The sequence below is a fragment of the Dysidea avara genome, chromosome 8 (genome assembly GCF_963678975.1).
Source record: "Dysidea avara chromosome 8, odDysAvar1.4, whole genome shotgun sequence".
In the NCBI taxonomy this organism is placed as follows: domain Eukaryota; kingdom Metazoa; phylum Porifera; class Demospongiae; order Dictyoceratida; family Dysideidae; genus Dysidea; species Dysidea avara.
The window spans coordinates 15,534,079-15,555,162 of NC_089279.1; the positions used below are offsets into that span (position 1 = coordinate 15,534,079).

The 21,084-nt window shown below is 39.0% G+C and overlaps 1 protein-coding gene across 1 annotated transcript in view; it reads right to left on the minus strand.

The window, feature by feature from the left end:
• Positions 1-21,084, minus strand: part of LOC136264088 (uncharacterized) — a 238,778-nt gene that overhangs the window by 66,115 nt on the left and 151,579 nt on the right. The window contains exons 53-56 of the mRNA XM_066058779.1: positions 10,357-10,740; positions 4,133-4,237; positions 3,948-4,070; positions 3,777-3,899 (exon numbers count right to left, since the gene is read on the minus strand). Of these exons, the coding sequence (XP_065914851.1) occupies positions 3,777-3,899; positions 3,948-4,070; positions 4,133-4,237; positions 10,357-10,740 (735 nt within the window). The remainder of the gene's footprint in view (positions 1-3,776; positions 3,900-3,947; positions 4,071-4,132; positions 4,238-10,356; positions 10,741-21,084) is intronic.

Consider the following 21,084-nt stretch of genomic DNA (forward strand, 5'->3'; position numbering starts at 1 on the left):
GTTGGAATAATTATCATAGAAAGTCCTTGCAGTATTACAAAAGAATCAGATTACAAACCACTGAGTCATAATTCAAAAGCCAACTACGTGTAGCATATGTGAGATTGAGATACTCTAATAGAACAGTCACCCTAATAGAGCATTCAGCTACGTTTATAACTTACTCCATTTTATATAGAATTATATTGCATTGCAAGTTATTCTGTAGGGGGTTCAGCTACAAACAGTTAACCTTATGGACAATTCAGCTACACGCAAGTCACCCTGTAGAGAGTTCAGCTACAAATATGTTGCTGTAGAGTTTCAGAACATTGTAAGTCACACTGAAGAGAATTCAGCTATAAACAAGTCACCCTGTAGAGAGTTCAGCTACAACAAGTCACTCTGTAGAGAATTCAGTTACAAACTAGTCACTGTGTAGAGGGTTCAGCTACAAAAAAAGCTACCCTGCAGAGAGTTCATCTAGATCAGCTACAAACAAGTTACTTTATACAATGTTCAGCTACTCTGTAGAGAGTTCAGCTACAAACAAGTCACTCTGTAGTACAAACAAGTCACTCTGTAGTACAAACAAGTCACCGTGTAGCTGGAGAGTTAAGTGACCAATCAAAGAATCACTCTGTAAAGAGTTCAGCTATACAAACATGTTATAACTCTATAGAGAACGTTATAACTCTATAGAGAGATCAGCTAGAAACAAGTCATCCAGTAGAGAGATCAGTCACAAGACATCACCTCATAGAGAGGTCAGTTACAAAGAAACCACCATGTAGAGAGTTCAGCTGCAAATAAATCACACACACACACACAGAGTTCAGCTATGAACAGATCACCCTGTAGAGAGTTCAGCTAGAAAAGTCATCCTGTAGAGAGAACAGCTAGAAGGATCACCTTGTAGAGAGTTTAACTACAAACAAATCATCCTGCAGATAGTTCAGCTACAAACAAGTCACCCTGAGAGATATCAGCTAGAAGAAGTTACCTTGTAGAGAGTTCAGCTACAAAGAAACCATCATATAAAGAGTTCAGCTGCAAACAAATCATCTGTAGAAACTTCAGCCAGAAACAAGTTCACCCTGTAGAGAGATCAGCTAGAAACAAGTTACCCTGTAGAGAGATCAGCTACAAAGAAACCATTCTGTAGAGAGTTCAATTACAAACAGATAACCCTACAGAGAGTTCAGCTAGAAACAAGTCACCATGTAGAGAGATCAGCTAGAAACCAGTCATCCAGAGATCAGCTAGAAACAAGTCACCATGTAGGGAGATCAGCTAGAAACAAGTCACCCTGTAGAGAGATCAGCTACAAAGAAACCATCCTGTAGAGAGTTCAATTACAAACAGAAAGCCCTATAGAGAGCAGAGTTGGGGGTAACTAGTTACTTTTGTAACTAAGTTACGTAACTGATTACTTTTAAAGTAACTAGTAATATAACGAGTTACTTGCTTTGTAACTAGTAACTTGTAACTAGGAGTAATTGTCTTAAAAGTAACTAAGTTACAATAGTTACATTGTAACTATAACTAAGTATGCTTTAAAAGCAAGACCACTTCAATTTTTGTGCCATATGTTACAGTCACATTAAATAGACAGATTCTGTGTACTGTTCTCTATGATTCAGCTTGAGTAACAGACGTAGCAATAATTGAAACTGACCTGAAATAGCAACAGAATTGTTATTTTAAGTGCACAAATGTATTGCATCTCTTAATGATGTATATCTTAGCAAAATTCATGTTTAAAAAGCTAAAAACAAGTCATAATTTATACTACGAAAGTAAATAGTAACTAGAGTACTTAGTTACCTTTTGAAAAGTAACTGTAGCTGTAACTAAGTTACATGGGATAAAAGTAACGTGTAACTAGTAACTAGTTACTTGTCTTAAGTAACTACCCCAACTCTGATAGAGAGTTCAGCTAGAAACAAGTCATTGTGTAGAGAGATCAGCCAGAAACATGTCATCCAGAGATTAGCTAGAAAAAAGTCACAGAGATCAGTTAGAAACAAGTCACCCGGTAGAGAGATCAGCTACAAAGAAACCATCCTGTAGAGAGTTCAGCTATTTACACTATAGAGAGATCAGCTAGAAACAAATTATCTTGTAGTCAAGAGAGTTCAGTTGCAAACAAATCACCTTGTAGAGAATTCAGCCACCCTGTACAGAGTTCAGCTAGAACAAGTCACCTTGTAGAGAGTTCAGCTACAAAGAAACCACCATGTAGAGAGTTCAGCTGCAAACAAATCGCCCTGTAGAGAATTCAGCTAGAAACAAATCATCCTGTAGAGAGTTCAGCTAGAAACAAATCACCCTGAAAAGAGTTCAGCTACAAACAATTAGAGTTTCAGCTACAGTTCAGTTATGTAAGAAGTCACCTTATTAACTACAGTATGTGATAATCATCATTCAATGTTAAATATACAAATATTTCATCAGACAAAAGCTATACACACAATGACTTCCTTTGTTCCACAATTCCTGCAGTAAAGAAATAAACAAGTTAAAAGGAAGCATCAAAAAGCCACATGGCCAGCTTTGTGGCTTGCAATACAAAAAGAAGTGATATCTAAACCAAGTTTTAGAAAAAGAGTGCGGCCCCCCAAAAGGCCAAGGTGGGAAAAAGATGTGAAATCCAAGGTAGTGGCCAAGAAATGGCTGTGATGGTAGGTTAAAGGCAAAAATTTTAATTACAACAATTCTGGTGAATTTTGTGCTGAATCCTAGTGGAGGAGGCAATGCAAATTCACCTGAATTGTCGTAATTAAATTTTTTTTGCCATTAACCTACCATCACAGCCATTTCTTGGCTGCCACCTTGGATTTCACATCTTTTTTCACCTTGGCTCTTTTGGGGGCCGCACTCTTTTTTACAGCTTGGCTGTTTTGGATTAATACGTGTGGCTGTTCTACTAGAATATTGAACATGGCTGTTGTATTAGGGTGACTGTTTTATTAGTGGCCTCAAACAACTGATCTATACAATATTCTAAAAGGGCATGATCTTTCCATGCTGCCTTTGTACCATGCTACCAGTAAGAGGCATGATCAATCAATAAATCATTAAGGGTGTGTCGCAGTGCTCATTCATTACTGATGGCACAGTCAATCCTAACGTGCAGCTATGAATATGGTATCTATAGCACTCAGAGTGCTTTAAATAATTCTGTGACATTTAAACACAGAAAGTGTTGATATTATAATATTATGTGCTTTGATATGATTTCATTGCATGAAGATGATGACAACCAGCATGATTAGAAATAAAAAGAAGGCAAGGTACACAGGGCAGACACTGCTTGGAACCCCAAAAGGCACATGCAATTGGCAAGTTTGTTATTGTGGAGTAATATGGTGGTCATACGATTCACTGTTTGGCCTCTAGCTTTGTGACTGTGGTCGGTCAGTCGGTTGGTCAGTTGGTCGGTCGGTCAGTCAGTTGGTCAGTCAGTCAGTTAGTTGGTTGGTTGGTTAGTTGGTGGAACAGGCAGGCTGACCAAAAATCAGGTCATCTGGTTTGGGTGGTTTTTAAAATTTTATATTTGTTCTTCACTAAGGGTTTTATTTTTAACATTATATTTGCATGGTATTAGTAGCACAACTCTTCTGTAATGGTGCCTTTCATCGTGTACAAGATGTTTCTCTGATGGTTTTTGTGGGAATCACTTTGGAGTTGGAGAGGGGCATGCAACATTTTGACAAAAATATAGTATTCTGCTGTACAGTACACATGATAACATAATAACAAACACTTGCTCAGTGTATCTTATTTGTACATACAGTTTTCATCTCAGCTTTATCATCCTTGTGAAACCTGTCCACAATAACTTTAAGTAAAACTTCAATCAATGCTTGTCTTTCTATGACTGATATAACTCTTTCTGCATTGCTGACATGTTTCATCTAAAGAATTGCATATTTGTAATTTATAAGGGACACAATTTACAGAACCTTATCAATTGTGTGTATAAATGATATCAAATCTGAAGGAGTATATTGGAGAGTCTGCAGCCTTTCTAACACAGTATAAAAGTAAAGGTGTGCTAGTTTCTCCTGCATCACTGAACTTGATTGCTATTTAAAAGATATTCAATTCAATGAGCATATGCTTTATCAAAATGGTAATACTTCCTTACTTTGGTATCTAATGTTTGTTGGAGGTACAGTGGTACGTATCTCAAGTCATCTGGAATAGTTTCTGCATATTGAATCAAAATAGTTTCTCCAATGCAAGTACAGACCTGTAAAATTAATATGATGATTTAGGTTGGAGTTTTAGGTGACACCGAATCATTGTAGCTATTGGATATCGCTGACAAGTAAACACTAACACTATATAGAAATTAAATTTTCGCTATGTGAAATGGCGATGGAACTGTGGGTAAACTAAGTAAATAATATTCATTTTAAAGCAACAATTTGTTATGCTTACAGTGAGTATCTGATTCAATTACATACACTGTACCCCAGCTGGATGTAAATGTTGCTCTAAAGAGGAATTATTGTGGTTGGTGCATTTTAGGTGATGCAGATGTGCAGAGATTGCAGTATGACAGAAATGGCCCTTGTGTTTTTAACTAGGGGGAGGCAAGTGCCTTCTTTATCATTTCTAAATTTTTCGTTATATAGTCACTGGCTAACTAATGAAAGTTATCTTGTGCTCCTCCATAAAAAAAATTATGTGCCTGCTACTAACTAGTGTTGATTATTTGATTAATTGTCAAATACGTAATTAAAATAAATTAAAATTTTTATTATATATAATATTAATTATGTAAACAATATTTATGTGTTATTTGGTTTCATCACAAACAAACAATAACACACACACACAACACACAAACAAAGCAAAGCCTAAGCAAAGCCTATGGCAGCCATGCAAAATACAGCTATTGCCACCCAGCAAACCAACACTGGGATGTCTGTGTACCACTCAGGTACTTGAGCCTTGTGCAGGAAAATCCTCCTGGGGCAGGGCTAGTAACCTGTAGGAGGACTGTCCAGGTCTCATGGAGAGAAGTTACGGAATCAAAAGTTTCACAACAACCCCAACACCGCTAAGCAAGACAAGGACAGTTGGGAATTTGCTCCTGCTACACACACACGCACACACACACACACACACACACACACACACACACACACACAAACACACACACAAACAAACACAACACACACACAAACAAACACACTAAATGGATGTTCTATGATTTGTATATTTTCTTGTGTGAATTCTACTGGCTACACATCAGTACAGGGAGGCTTGTTTAATAACTGTAACTCCAGGTTGAAGCATCTTGTTGTACCTGCACACATCAGGAACAACAAAATGCTGCATTGTTGTTTGACACCAGCACGTCGTTTCACCGGTTGTTGGCCACATACACAGTGGTTTGAATTGGGTATTCAAAGTTTGACATTAGATCACAGCAAGATGAAATACTCCAATTTCATTGGCTACTTACAGGTATCTATATCCTGTAGATCCCTTATTTATGTTTCAATAGATCCCTGTCTCTGAGGTGATACAAAACACGGCAATTTCTTGTAACATTGGAAATGCATGGGCATTCAACTGGACAGCAAGTGCTGTATATCAAGACACACGTTAGTGTGTCGTGCGGCCCAAGAAGCCGGCGCGCCACACCCGAGAGTATATTGACAGGAAGAACGAAAACGTCATTTTCACACCTTTGTATCTCGGTGATCACTTATTTGATTAAAACCAAATTTGCTACACAGTTGCCCGCCAGCCAAGGGAGTCTACATTCAAAATTTGAAGGAAATCGCTCCAGCCATTTCCGAGATACGAGCTGCCAAAGTTTTGTTTTTTTTCTTCGTTTTTTCTTCTTCTTCATCTTTTCGCACATTTGCAAAAATTGCTATAACAAGCAAACGCGTACTCCGATCGCCTTGAAACTTGGCACACAGAAAGGGAGTCCAACGGCGAATCCTAGTATCAAATTTGGTACAAATCCGATGAATGGTTCAGGAGTTATGACCGATTATTCGCGTAAAACAAGATCGATTTGTTGTCACGCCTACAGGGTAAACCGCTTAATGGAATGAGTTGAAAATTGCTATTTAGATGGAGTAACCATCGTAGGAGTGCCTTTTGGTGGTTTGAAAGGAATCTAGATAAAGACCACGGAGATATGACACAAAACCCAACCTGTGTCACAATTATGCGATCGAGTTTCATGAATGAAAAAGTATTAGTTTTCACGCCTACTAGGCAAACCGCTTAGAGCAATGAGCTGAAAATCGGTGTATAGCTGGAATAATCTTCATAGAAAGTCCTTGCAGTAGTACAGAAGAATCGGATTACAAACCACTGAGTTATGATTCGAAAGCCAACTCCATGTAGCAAATGTGAGATCGAGATACTCTAATAGAACAGTCACCCTAATAGAGCATTCGGCTAGTTTATTTATTCCATTATAGAATTTTATTACATCACAAGTTATTCTGTAGGGAGTTCAGCTGCAAACAGTTAATCTTATAGACAGTTCAGCAAGAAGACAATCACCATGTGGAGAGTCAAGCAAATATATCACTATAGAGATTCGGAACATTACAAGTCACACTGAAGAAAGTTCAGCTATAAACAAGTCATGCACTGTGTAGAGAATTCAGATACAATTAAGTCACTCTCTAGAGAATTCAGCTACACAGAATTCAGCTACACACAAGTCACTGTGGAGAGAGTTCAGCTACAAACAAATTACCCTTTAGAGTGATCAGCTACATACAAAACACTTTGCAGGGTGTTCAGCTGCAACAAATCAACCTTTAGAGCGATCAGCAATGAACAAATCAACACAAATCTACCTGTAGAGAGATAAGCTAGAAACAAATTACCCTGTAGAGAGCTCAGCTACAAAAAATCACCCTATAGAGACATCAGCTAGAAACCAGACACAATGTAAGGAATTCAGCTACAAGCAAATCACCCTGTAGAGAGTTCAGCTACAAACAAACCAACCTGTAGAGCGATCAGCTAGAAACAAATTACCCTGAAGAGAGGTCAGCTACAAAAAAATCACCCTGTAGAGATATCAGCTAGAAACAAATCACACTGAAGAGAGGTCAGCTACAAAAAATCACCTTGTAGAGAAATCAACTACAAACAAAACACTTTGCAGAGAGTTCAGCTACAAACAAATCAACCTTTAAAGCGGTCAGCAACAAACAAATCAACCTGTAGAGAGTTCAGCTAAAACAAATCAATCTGCAGAGAGATCAGCTATGTACAAATCACCTTATAGATAGTTCAGCTACAAACAAATTACCTTGTAGAGAGATCGGCTACAAACAAATCACCCTGCAGAGAGAACAGCTACACACATATCAACTTGTATAGAGATCAGCTACAAACAAATCACCCTGTAGAGAGATCAGCTACAAACTAGACACAAAGTAAGGAGTTCAGCTACAAACAAATCACCCTGTAGAGAGATCAGCTACAAACTAGACACAAAGTAAGGAGTTCAGCTACAAGCAAGTTACACTGTAGAGAGTTCATCTACAAGCAAATCAACCTGCAGAGCAATCAGCTAGAAATAAATCACCCTGAAGAGAGGTCAGCTACAAAAAATCATCCTGTAGAGAGATCAGCTAGAAACAAATCACCCTGAAGAGAGGTCAGCTACAAAAAAATCACCCTGTAGAGAGATCAGCTAGAAACATATCACCCTGAAGAGAGGTCAGCTACAAACAAAATACTTTGCAGAGAATTCAGCTACAAACAAATCAGCTTGTAGAGAGATCAGTTACACACAAATCAACCTGTAGAGAGATAAGCTAGAAACAAATCACCCTGTAGAGAGTTCAGCTACAAGCAAAACACCCTGCAGAGAGTTCAGCAACAAAGAAACCACCATGTAGAGAGTTCAGCTGCAAACAAATCACCTTATAGAGAGTTCAGCTACAAACAAATCACCCTGTAGAGAGATCAGCTAGAAACTAGACACAATGTAAGGAGTTCAGCTACAAACAAATCAACCTGCAGTGAGATCACCTACAAAAAAGCACCTTGTACAGAGTTCAGCTACAAACAAATTACCCTGTAGAGAGATCGGCTACAAACAAATCAACCTGTAGAAAGATCAGCTACACACAAATCAACCTGTAGAGAGATCAGCTACAAACAAATCACCCTGTAGAGAGATCAGCTAGAAACTACACACAATGTAAGGAGTTCAGCTACAAGTAAATCACCCTGTAGAGAGTTCAGCTAAAACAAATCAACCTGCAGAGAGATCAGCTACAAATAAATCACTTTATAGACAGTTCAGCTACAAACAAATTACTTTGTAGAGAGATCGGCTGCAAATTAATCAACCTGTAGAGAGATCAGCTACACACAAATCAACTTGTAGAGAGATCAGCTACAAACAAATCACCGTTTAGAGAGATCAGCTAGAAACTAGATACAATGCAAGGAGTTCAGCTACAAACAAATCAACCTGCAGTGAGATCACCTACAAAAAAGCACCTTGTACAGAGTTCAGCTACAAACAAATTACCCTGTAGAGAGATCGGCTACAAACAAATCAACCTGTAGAAAGATCAGCTACACACAAATCAACCTGTAGAGAGATCAGCTACAAACAAATCACCCTGTAGAGAGATCAGCTAGAAACTACACACAATGTAAGGAGTTCAGCTACAAGTAAATCACCCTGTAGAGAGTTCAGCTAAAACAAATCAACCTGCAGAGAGATCAGCTACAAATAAATCACTTTATAGACAGTTCAGCTACAAACAAATTACTTTGTAGAGAGATCGGCTGCAAATTAATCAACCTGTAGAGAGATCAGCTACACACAAATCAACTTGTAGAGAGATCAGCTACAAACAAATCACCGTTTAGAGAGATCAGCTAGAAACTAGATACAATGCAAGGAGTTCAGCTACAAGCAAAATCACCCTTTAGTGAGTTCAGCTACAAACAAATCAACCTGCAGTGAGATCACCCACAAAAACGCACTTGTACAGAGTCCAGTTACAAACAAATTACCCTGTAGAGAGATCAGGAGAAGAATTCACCTTGTAGAGAGTTCAGCAACAAAGAAACCACCATGTAGAGAGTTCAGCTGGAAACAAATCACCCAGTAGAAAGATCAGCTAGAAGAAGTTACCTTGTAGAGAGTTCAGTTACAAAGAAACCATCATATAGAGAGTTCAGCTACAAAGAAATTACCCCGTAGAGAGTTCAGCTAGAAGAAGTCACCTTGTAAAGAGTTCAGCTACAAAGAAACCATCATGTAGACAGTTCAGCTGCAAACAAATCACCCTGCAGAGAGTTCAGCTACAAAAAAATCACTCCTGTAGAGAGTTCAGCTAGATGAAGTCACCTCATAGAGAGTTCAGCTACAAAGAAACCATCATGTAGAGAGTTCGGCTACAAAGACACCACCATGTAGAGAGTTTAGCTGCAAACAAATCACCTGTAGACAGTTCAGCTAGAAACAAAATACCCTGTAGAGAGACCAGCTAGAAGAGGTTACCTTGTAGAGAGTTCAGCTACAAAGAAACCATCCTGTATATAGTTCAGCTACATTTCAAGTCACCCAGTAGAGAGATCAGCTGCAAAAAAATATCCTGTGGAGCATAATGGGCATGTAATAAAAAATATATGTATATAATTTGTATAATTACTAATAAAATCAAAAATAATTGAAGCACTAAAATTCTTCTTTAAGTTCTTTTCTTCTTCCTGTAGTAATGAAAAAAACACATGGGTTAAAAAAGCCCCAAAGCCAGCCATAGGCTGGCTTTGCAGTATACAAATACAAAAAGAAGTGATATCTAATCAAAAACAGCCAAGCTGTAAAAAAAAAGGTGCGGCCCCCAAAAAGGCCATGGTGAAAAAAGATGTGAAATCCAAGGTGGCGGCCAAGAAATGGCTGTGATGGTAGGTTAATGGTTACATTTTAATAACGACAATTCAGGTGAATTTTGTGCCGCTTGGTCTTGGCACCAAATTCACCTGAATTGTTGTTATTAAAATGTAACCATTAACCTACCATCACAGCCATTTCTTGGCCGCCACCTTGGATTTCACATCTTTTTTCACCATGGTTTTTTTGGGGGCCGCACCTTTTTTTTACAGCTTGGCTGTTTTTGATTAGATACTAATTACAGGGAGGTGTAATAGGCTTGTTAATGCTACTCAATGCTACATTTCTCATGTCACAAAGCAGCTGTGGAGGTACAATCACATAAATACGTTTTACATAGAAACACAGAGTTCCAGGGTATTTAGAAACTCTCATGGCACCCTTGTGCACCATGACACAGGCTGTAGAACCTTGTATATAACATTGAATTGTTTGTACACATATTATTATCATACCTCATATTTATACAAATTGAGTGGTTTAAGTGTTCTTCTATCTTTGCTCCATCCTCTGGACAAAATTTTGTCCAAATAAGATTTAAATTTAGATAAACTAATACAATCATAGTAATTGTCATCTGTTTTTTTCAATTGGGTAGGGATATCTTGGACAAGTGGTACTTCACCATTGGCAAACTTCATGAAGAAAACAACATCTTCTTGGTTGTATGGCTCTTCTTCAGTATTTTCCTTCATTGACTCAGGAAAAAACTGCATGTATAAACCATCAGTGATACAATGATATAGTTGATTCTCCACAATATGAGAATATTGTGATCCTTGCACAAGCTCAACTGAACCAACCATACTCTCCAAGTTAAGAAAATGATCTTCTTTAAGCTACAAACACAAGAGAAATGCCACAAGATATGTTGTAGGATACGTATGTCCGACGTTATGCAGGGATTCAACAATGTTACAAAAATAAAAGCAAACATGTAGTGTACTATCTCAATTATTGTTGTATCAAGACACACGGTAGTGTGTCGTGCGGCTCAAGAAGCCGGCGTGCCACCCGTGAGTATATTAACAGGAAGAAAGAAAACGCAGTTTTCACACCTATGTAGCTCTGTGATCCCTTACCCGATTGGAACCAAATTTGCTAGAGAGGTGCTGGCCAGTAAGAGGAGTCTACACACCAAATTTGAAGAAAATCGCTCAAGCCATTTCCGAGATACGAGCGAACAAAATTTTGTTTTAATTTCTTCGTTTTCTTCTTCTTTCACTTCTTCATTTCGCACACTTAGCAAAATCCGCCATAAAACATGAATGCGTGCTCGGATTGGGCTGAAATTTGGTACACGTAAAGGGCTCATTAAGGCGGATCTGTGTACCAACTTTGGTAGGAATCCGAAGAACATTCACGGAGTTATGACCGATTATTTGCGTAAAATATGGTCGAAGGTCTGTCACGCCTACAGGGTAAACTCCTTTGAGGAATCAGTTGTAAATTGCTATGTAGATGGAGCAACAACGTAGGAGTGCCTTTTTGTGGTTTGAAAGGAATCGGGATAAAGACCACGGAGATATGACACAAAACCCGACCTGTGTAAAAATTACGCGATCGATTTTTATGAATAAAAAAACTATAAGTTTTCGTGTCTATCAGACAAACTGCTTAGAGCTATGAGCTGAAAATCAGTATCTAGCTGGAATAATCATTATAGAAAGTCCTTGCAGTAGTACAGAAGAATCAGAATACAAACCACTGAGTTATGATTCGAAAGGCAACTACGTGTAGCAAATGCGAGATCGAGATACTCTAATAGAACAGTCACCCTAATAAAGCATTCAGCTGCATTTATAATTTACTCAATTATATTATATTGCAAGTTATTCTGTACGGAATTCAGCTACAAACAAGTCACCTTGTAGTCAGATCAGCCAGAAGAAGGTACCTAATAGAGAGTTTAGCTACAAAGAAACCATCATGTAGAGAGTTCAGCTCAAACAAATTGCCCTGTAGAGAGATCAGCTAGAAGAAGTTACCTTGTAGAGAGTTCAGTTACAAAGAAAAAATCATGCAAAGTGTTCAGCTACAAACAAATCACCCAGTAGAAAGTTCCGCTATGAACAGATCACACTGTAGAGAGTTCAGTTAGAAACAAGTCATCTTGTAGAGAGATCAGCTAGAAGAAGTCACCTTGTAGAGAGTTCAGCTACAAAGAAACCACCATGTAAGAGAGTTCAGCTGCAAACAAATCACCTGTAGAGAGTTCAGCTAGGAACAAGTCACCCTGTAGAGAGATCAGCTAGAAACAAGTCACCCTGTAGAGAATTCAGCTACAAACAAATCACCCTGTAGAAAGATCAGCTAGAAGAAGTTACCTTGTAGAGAGTTCAGCTAGAAACAAATCACCTTGTAGAGAGTTCAGCTAGAAACAAGTCACCCTGTAGAGAGATCAGCTAGAAACAAGTCACCCTGTAGAGAGTTCAGCTAGAAGAAGTTACATTGTAGATAGTTCAGCTACAAAGAAATCATATGTAGAGAGTTCAGCTACAAACAAATCACCCTGTAGAGAGATCAGCTAGAAGAAGTCACCTTGTAGAGAGTTCAGCTGCAAACATCCCCTGTAGAGAGTTCAGCTAGAAACAAGTCACCCTGTAGAGAGTTCAGCTAGAAGAAGTCACATTGTAGAGAGTTCAGCTACAAAGAAACTACCATATAGAGAGTTCAGCTGCAAACAAATTACCCTGTAGAGAACTTAGCTACAAACAAATCACCCTGTAGAAAGATCAGCTAGAAGAAGTTACCTTGTAGGGAGTTCAGCTACGAACAGATCACCCTGTAGAGAGTTCAGCTACAAACAAATCACCCTGTAGAGAGTTCAGTTACAAAGAAACCACCATGTAGAGAGTTCAGCTGCAAAAAAATCACCCTGTAGAGAATTCAGCTACAAACAAATCACCCTGTAGAAAGATCAGCTAGAAGAAGTTACCTTGTAGAGAGTTCAGCTACAAAGAAACCAACATATAGAGAGTTCAGCTGCAAACTAATCACCCTGTAGAGAGTTCAGCTAGAAACAAGTCACCCTGTAGAGAGATTAGCTGAAAACAAATCACCCTGTAGAGAACTCAGCTACAAACAAATCGCCCTGTAGTAAGATCAGCTAGAAGAAGTTACCTTGTAGGGAGTTCAGCTACGAACAGATCACCCTGTAGAGAATTCCGCTACAAACAAATCACCCTGTAGAAAGATCAGCTAGAAGAAGTTACCTTGTAGAGAGTTCAGCTACAAAGAAACCATCATGTAGAGAGTTCAACTGCAAACAAATCACCTGTAGAGAGTTCAGCTAGAAACAAGTCACCCTGTAGAGATCACCCTGTAGAGAGTTCAGCTAGAAGAAGTCACATTGTAGAGAGTTCAGCTACAAAGAAACTACCATGTAGAGAGTTCAGCTGCAAACAAACACCCTGTAGAAAACTCAGCTACAAACAAATCGCCCTGTAGATAAATCAGCTAGAAGAAGTTGCCTTGTAGGGAGTTCAGCTACAAACAAATCTCCCTGTAGAGAGTTCAGCTACAATGAAATCATCATGTAGAGAGTTCAGCTGCAAACAAATCATACTGTAGAGAGTTCAGCTATGAAAATATCACCCTGTAGAGAGTTCAGCTAAAAGAAGTCACCTTTCAGAGAGTTCAGCTACAAAGCTACCACCATGTAGAGAGTTCAGCTACAAAAAAATCACCCTGTAGAGAATTCAGCTACAAACAAATTGCCCTGTAGAAAGATTAGCTAGAAGTAGTTACCTTCTAGAGAGTTGAGCTACAATGAAACCAGAGTTCAGCTGCAAACAAATCACCTGTAGAGAGTTCAGCTAGAAACAAGTCACCCTGTAGAGAAATCAGCTAGAAACAAGTTACCCTGTAGAGAGTTCAGCTAGAAGAAGTCACATTGTAGAGAGTTCAGCTACAATGAAACTCCCGTGTAGAGAGTTCAGCTGCAAACAAATCACCCTGTAGAAAGTTCAGCTATGAACAGATCACCCTGTGGAGAGATCAGCTAGAAACAAGTCACCCTGTAGAGAGTTCAGCTAGAAGAAATTACCTTGTAGAGAGTTCAGCTACAAAAAAACCACCATATAGAGAGTTCAGCTGCAAACAAATTACCCAGTGGAAAGTTCAACTATGAACAGATCACCCTGTGGAGAGATCAGCTAGAAACAAGTCACCCTGTAGAGAGTTCAGCTAGAAGAAATTACCTTGTAGAGAGTTCAGCTACAAAGAAACCACCATGTAGAGAGTTCAGCTGCAAACAAATCACCCAGTGGAAAGTTCAACTATGAACAGATCACCCTGTTGAGAGTTCAGTTAGAAACAAGTCATCCTGTAGAGAGATCACCTAGAAGTATCACCTTGTAGAGAGTTCAGCTACAAAGAAATCACCCTGTAGAGAGTTCAGCTACAAACAAATCACCCTGTAGAGAGTTCAGCTACAAAGAAATCATCGTGTAGAGAGTTCAGCTACAAACAAATCATCCTGTAGAGAGTTCAGCTATGAAAAGATCACCCTGTAGAGAGTTCAGCTAGAAGAAGTCACCTTTTAGAGAGTTCAGCTACAAAAAAATCACCCTGTAGAGATTTCAGCTACAAACAAATTGCCCTGTAGAAAGATTAGCTAGAAGTAGTTACCTTGTAGAGAGTTCAGCTACAAAGAAACCAGAGTTCAGCTGCAAACAAATCACCTGTAGAGAGTTCAGCTAGAAACAAGTCACCCTGTAGAGAGTTCAGCTAGAAACAAGTCACCTTGTAGAGAGTTCAGCTAGAAGAAGTCACATTGTAGAGAGTTCAGCTACAATGAAACTCCCATGTAGAGAGTTCAGCTGCAAACAAATCACCCTGTAGAGAACTCAGCTACAAACAAATATGCCCTGTAAAAAGATCAGCTAGAAGAAGTTACCTTGCAGAGAGTTTAGCTACAAACAAATAACCTGTAGAGAGTTCAGCTAGAAACAAGTCACCCTGTAGAGAAATCAGCTAGAAACAATTCACATTGTAGAGAGTTCAGCTAGAAGAAGTCACATTGTAGAGAGTTTAGCTACAAAGAAACCACCATGTAGAGAGTTCAGCTGCAAACAAATCACCCTGTAGAAAGTTCAGCTATGAACAGATCACCCTGTGGAGAGATCAGCTAGAAACAAGTCACCCTGTAGAGAGTTCAGCTAGAAGAAATTACCTTGTAGAGAGTTCAGCTACAAAGAAACCACCATGTAGAGAGTTCAGCTGCAAACAAATCACCCAGTAGAAAGTTCAACTATGAACAGATCACCCTGTTGAGAGTTCAGTTAGAAACAAGTCATCCTGTAGAGAGATCACCTAGAAGTATCACCTTGTAGAGAGTTCAGCTACAAACAAATCACCTGTACAGAGTTTAGCTACAAACAAATCACCCTGTAGAGAGATCAGCTAGAAGAAATCACATTGTAGAGAGTTCAGCTATAAAGAAACCACCATGTAGAGAATTCAGCTGCAAACAAACACCCTGTAGAGAACTCAGCTACAAACAAATCTCCCTGTAGAAAGATCAGCTAGAAGAAGTTACCTTGTAGGGATTTCAACTACAAACAAATCACCCTGTAGAGAGTTCAGCTACAAAGAAATCATCATGTAGAGAGTTCAGCTGCAAACAAATCATCCTGTAGAGAGTTCAGCTATGAAAAGATCACTCTGTAGAGAGTACAGCTAGAAGAAGTCACCTTTTAGAGAGTTCAGCTACAAAGCAACCACCATGTAGAGAGTTCAGCTGCAAACACATCACCCTGTAGAGAATTCAGCTACAAACAAATCGCCCTGTAGAGAGACCACCTAGAAACAAGTCACCCTGTAGACAGATCAGCTAGAAGAAGTTACCTTGCAGAGAGTTCAGCTGCAAACAAATCACCCTGTAGAGAATTCAACTACAAACAGATAACCCTGCAGAGAGTTCAGCTAGAGTCAAGTCACCCTGTAGAGAGAATCCTGTAAAGAGTTCACCTACGTACAAGCAGATCACCCTATAGAGAGTTCAGCTACATTTCAAGTCACCCAGTAGAGAGATCAGCTGCAATTTATCCTGTGGGGATTAATTGAAATGTAATAAATATCTAATCAAAAACAGCCAAGCTGTAAAACAGCAGCCAAGCTGTAAAAAAAGGTGCAGCCCTCAAAAAGGCCATGGTGAAATAAGATGTGAAATCCAAGGTGGCGGCCAAGAAATGGCTGTGATGGTAGGTTAATGGTTACATTTTAATAACGACAATTCAGGTGAATTTGGTGCCAAGACCAAGTGGCACAAAATTCACCTGAATTATCATTATTAAAATGTAACCATTAACCTACCATCACAGCCATTTCTTGGCCGCCACCTTGGATTTCACATCTTTTTTCACCATGGCCTTTTTGGGGGCCGCACCTTTTTTTACAGCTTGGCTGTTTTTGATTAGATATCACTTCTTTTTGTATTTGTATACTGCAAAGCCGGCCTTTGGCTGGTTTTGGGGCTTTTTTAACCCATGTGTTTTTTTCTTTACCACAGGAAGAAGAAAAGAACTTAAAGAAGATTTTTAATACTTCAATTATTTTTGATTTTATTAGTAATTATACAAATTATATACATATATTTATTACATGCCCATTATTCCCCACAGGATATTTTTTTTTGCAGCTGATCTCTCTACTGGGTGACTTGGAATGTAGCTGAACTATATACAGGATGGTTTCTTTGTAGCTGAACTCTCTACAAGGTGACCTCTTCTAGCTGGTCTCTCTACAGGGTGATTTGTTTGCAGCTAAACTCTCTACATGGTGGTTTCTTTGTAGCTGAACTCTCTACATGACAGTTTCTTTGTAGCTGAACTCTCTATAAGGTGACTTCATCTAGCTGAACTCTCTACAGGGCGAATTATTTTGTAGCTGAACTCTCTACAGGTGATTTGTTTGGTGGTTTCTTTGTAGCTGAACTCCATACATGATGGTTTCTCTGTAGCTGAATTCTCTACAAGGTAACTTCTTCTCTACAGGGTGATTTGTTGCAGTTGAATTCTCTACAAGGTGATTTGTTTGAGGCTGAACTCTCTACATGGCGGTTTCTTTGTAGCTGAACTCTCTACAAGGTGACTTCTTCTAGCTGATACCTCTACAGGTGGATTTATTTGTAGCTGAACTCTCTACAAGTGATTTATTTGCAGCTGAACTCTTTATGTGGTGGTCTTTTTGTAGCTGAACTCTCTACAAGGTGACCTCTTTTAGCTGATCTCTCTACAGGGTGATTTGTTTCTAGCTGAACTCTGTACAGGTGATTTTTTGCAGCTAAACACTCTACATGGTGGTTTCTTTGTACCTGAACTCTGTACATGATGGTTTCTTTGTAGCTGAACTCTTTACAAGGTGACTTCTTCTAGCTGATCTTTCTCCTGGGTGATTTGTTTGCAGCTGAACTCTCTACATGGTGGTTTCTTTGTTGCTGAACTCTCTACAAGGTGAATTCTTTTACCTGATCTCTCTACAGGGTAATTTGTTTGTAACTGAACTCTGTACAAGGTGCGTTTTTTTGGGTGATCTCACTGCAGGTTGATTTGTTTGTAGCTGAACTCACTAAAGGGTGATTTGCTTGTAGCTGAACTCCTTGCATTGTGTCTAGTTTCTAGCTGATCTCTCTACAGGGTGATTTGTTTGTAGCTGATCTCTCTACAAGTTGATTTGTGTGTAGCTGATCTCTCTGCAGGTTGATTAATTTGTAGCCGATCTCTCTACAGTGTAACTTGTTTGTAACTGAACTCTCTATAAGGTGATTTGTTTGTAGCTGATCTCTCTGCAGGTTGATTTGTTTCAGCTGAACTCTCTACAGGGTGATTTACTTGTAGCTGAACTCCTTACATTGTATCTAGTTTCTAGCTGATCTCTCTACAGGGTGATTTGTTTGTAGCTGATCTCTCTACAAGTTGATTTGTGTGTAGCTGATCTCTCTGCAGGTTGATTAATTTGCAGCCGATCTCTCTACAAGGTAATTTGTTTGTAGCTGAACTGTCTATAAAGTGATTTATTTGTAGCTGATCTCTCTGCAGGTTGATTTGTTTTAGCTGAACTCTCTACAGGGTGATTTACTTGTAGCTGAACTCCTTACATTGTGACTAGTTTCTAGCTGATCTCTCTACAGGGTAATTTTTATTGTAGCTGATCTCTCTACAAGTTGATTTGTGTGTAGCTGATCTTTCTACTAGTTGATTTGTTTGTAGCCGATCTCTCTACAGGGTAATTTGTTTGTAGCTGAACTCTGTACAAGGTGCTTTTTTGTAGGTGATCTCACTGCAGGTTGATTTGTTTGTAGCTGAACTCACTAAAGGGTGATTTGCTTGTAGCTGAACTCCTTACATTGTGTCCAGTTTCTAGCTGATCTCTCTACAGAGTGATTTGTTTGTAGCTGAACTCTCTATAAGGTGATTTATTTGTAGCTGAACTCCTTACATTGTGTGTAGTTTCTAGCTGATCTCTCTACAGGGTGATTTGTTTGTAATTGATCTCTCTACAAGTTGATTTGTGTGTAGCTGATCTCTCTGCAGGTTGATTTGTTTGTAGCCGATCTCTCTATAGGGTAATTTGTTTGTAGCTGAACTCTCTATAAGGCGATTTGTTTGTAGTTGATCTCTCCGCAGGTTGATTTGTTTTAGCTGAACTCTCTACAAGCTGATTTGTTTGTAGCCGATCTCTCTACAGGGTAATTTGTTTGTAGCTGAACTCTCTACAAGTTGATTTGTGTGTAGCTGATCTCTCTGCAGGTTGATTTGTTTGTAGCAGATCTCTCTACAGGGAAATTTGTTTGTAGCTGATCTCTCTACAGGGTGATTTTTTTGTAGCTGACCTCTCTTCAGGGTGATTTGTTTCTAGCTGATCTCTCTACAGGGTGATTTTTTGTAGCTGACCTCTCTTCAGGGTGATTTGTTTCTAGCTGATTGCTCTACAGGTTGATTTGTTTGTAGATGAACTCTCTACAGGGTAATTTGCTTGTAGCTGAACTCCTTACTTTGTGTCTAGTTTGTAGCTGATCTCTCTACAGGGTGATTTGTTTGTAGCTGATTGCTCTACAGGTTGATTTGTTTGTAGATGAACTCTCTACAGGGTAATTTGCTTGTAGCTGAACTCCTTACTTTGTGTCTAGTTTGTAGCTGATCTCTCTACAGGGTGATTTGTTTGTAGCTGATCTCTCTACAAGTTGATTTGTGTGTATATAGCTGATCTCTCTGCAGGTTGATTTGTTTGTAGCCGATCTCTCTACAGGTAATCTGTTTGTAGCTGAACTCTCTATAAGGTGATTTGTTTGTAGCTGATCTCTCTGCAGGTTGATTTGTTTTAGCTGAACTCTCTACAGGGTGATTGCTTGTAGCTGAACTCCTTACATTGTGTCTAGTTTCTAGCTGATGTCTCTACAGGGTGATTTTTTGTAGCTGAACTCTCTTCAGGGTGATTTGTTTCTAGCTGATCTCTCTACAGGTAGATTTGTGTTGATTTGTTCATTGCTGATCGCTCTAAAGGTAATTGATTTGTTGCAGTTGAACACCCTGCAAAGTGTTGTGTTTGTAGCTGATCACTCTAAAGGGTAATTTGTTTGTAGCAGAACTCTCTCCACAGTGACTTGTGTGTAGCTGAATTCTGTGTAACTGAATTCTCTAGAGATTGACTTAATTGTAGCTGAATTCTCTACACAGTGCATGACTTGTTTATAGCTGAACTTTCTTCAGTGTGACTTGTAATGTTCTGAATCTCTAAAGTGGTATATTTGCTTAACTCTCCACATGGTGACTGTCTTCTTGCTGAACTGTCTATAAGATTAACTGTTTGCAGCTGAACTCCCTACAGAATAACTTGTGATGTAATAAAATTCTATAATGGAGTAAATAAATTAGCCGAATGCTCTATTAGGGTGACTGTTCTATTAGAGTATCTCGATCTCGCATTTGCTACATGGAGTTGGCTTTCGAATCATAACTCAGTGGTTTGTAATCCGATTCTTCTGTACTACTGCAAGGACTTTCTATGAAGATTATTCCAGCTATACACCGATTTTCAGCTCATTGCTCTAAGCGGTTTGCCTAGTAGGCGTGAAAACTAATACTTTTTTATTCATAAAAATCCATCGCGTAATTGTGACACAGGTTGGGTTTTGTGTCATATCTCCGTGGTCTTTATCTCGATTCCTTTCAAACCACCAAAAGGCACTCCTACGATGGTTACTCCATCTACATAGCAATTTTCAACTCATTCCATGAAGCGGTTTACCCTGTAGGCGTGACAACAAATCGATCTTGTTTTACGCGAATAATCGGTAATAACTCCTGAACCATTCATCGGATTTGTACCAAATTTGATGCTAGGATTCGCCTTTGGACTCCCTTTCTGTGTGCCAAATTTCAAGGTGATCGGAGTACGCGTTTGCTTGTTATAGCAATTTTTGCAAGTGTGCGAAAAGACGAAGAAGAAAAAAAAAACGAAGAAAAAAAAACGAAACTTTGGCAGCTCGTATCTCGGAAATGGCTTGAGCGATTTCCTTCAAATTTGGAATGTAGACTCCCTTGGCTGGCGGGCAACTGTGTAGCAAATTTGGTTCCAATCAGATAAGTGATCACCGAGATACAAAGGTGTGAAAATGACGTATTCGTTCTTCCTGTCAATATACTCACGGTGTGGCGTGCCGGCTTCTTGGGCCGCACGACACACTACCGTGTGTCTTGATATATAGGTTAAAAAGCCCCAATGCTGGCCATAGGCCGGCTTTGGGGTATACAAATACAAAAAGAAGTGAAATCTAATCAAAAACAGCCAAGCTGTAAAAAAAGGAGTGCGGCCCTTGAAAAGGCTACGGTGAAAAAAGATGTGAAATCCAAGGTGGCGGCCAAGAAATGGCTGTGATGGTAGGTTAATGGTAAAAATTTTAATAACGACAATTCAGGTGAATTTTGTGCCAATTGACCAAGCGGCACCAAATTCACCTGAATTGTCGTTATCAAAATTTTTACCATTAACCTACCATCACAGCCATTTCTTGGCCGCCACCTTGGATTTCACATCTTTTTCACCATAGCCTTTTCAAGGGCCGCACTCCTTTTTTTACAGCTTGGCTGTTTTTGATTAGATATCTATCATCAGCTAAGTGTTCAGTTATGAATGAAATTGCTTTTCCTTGTGTATTTGTATGAAACAAATTTTAATAA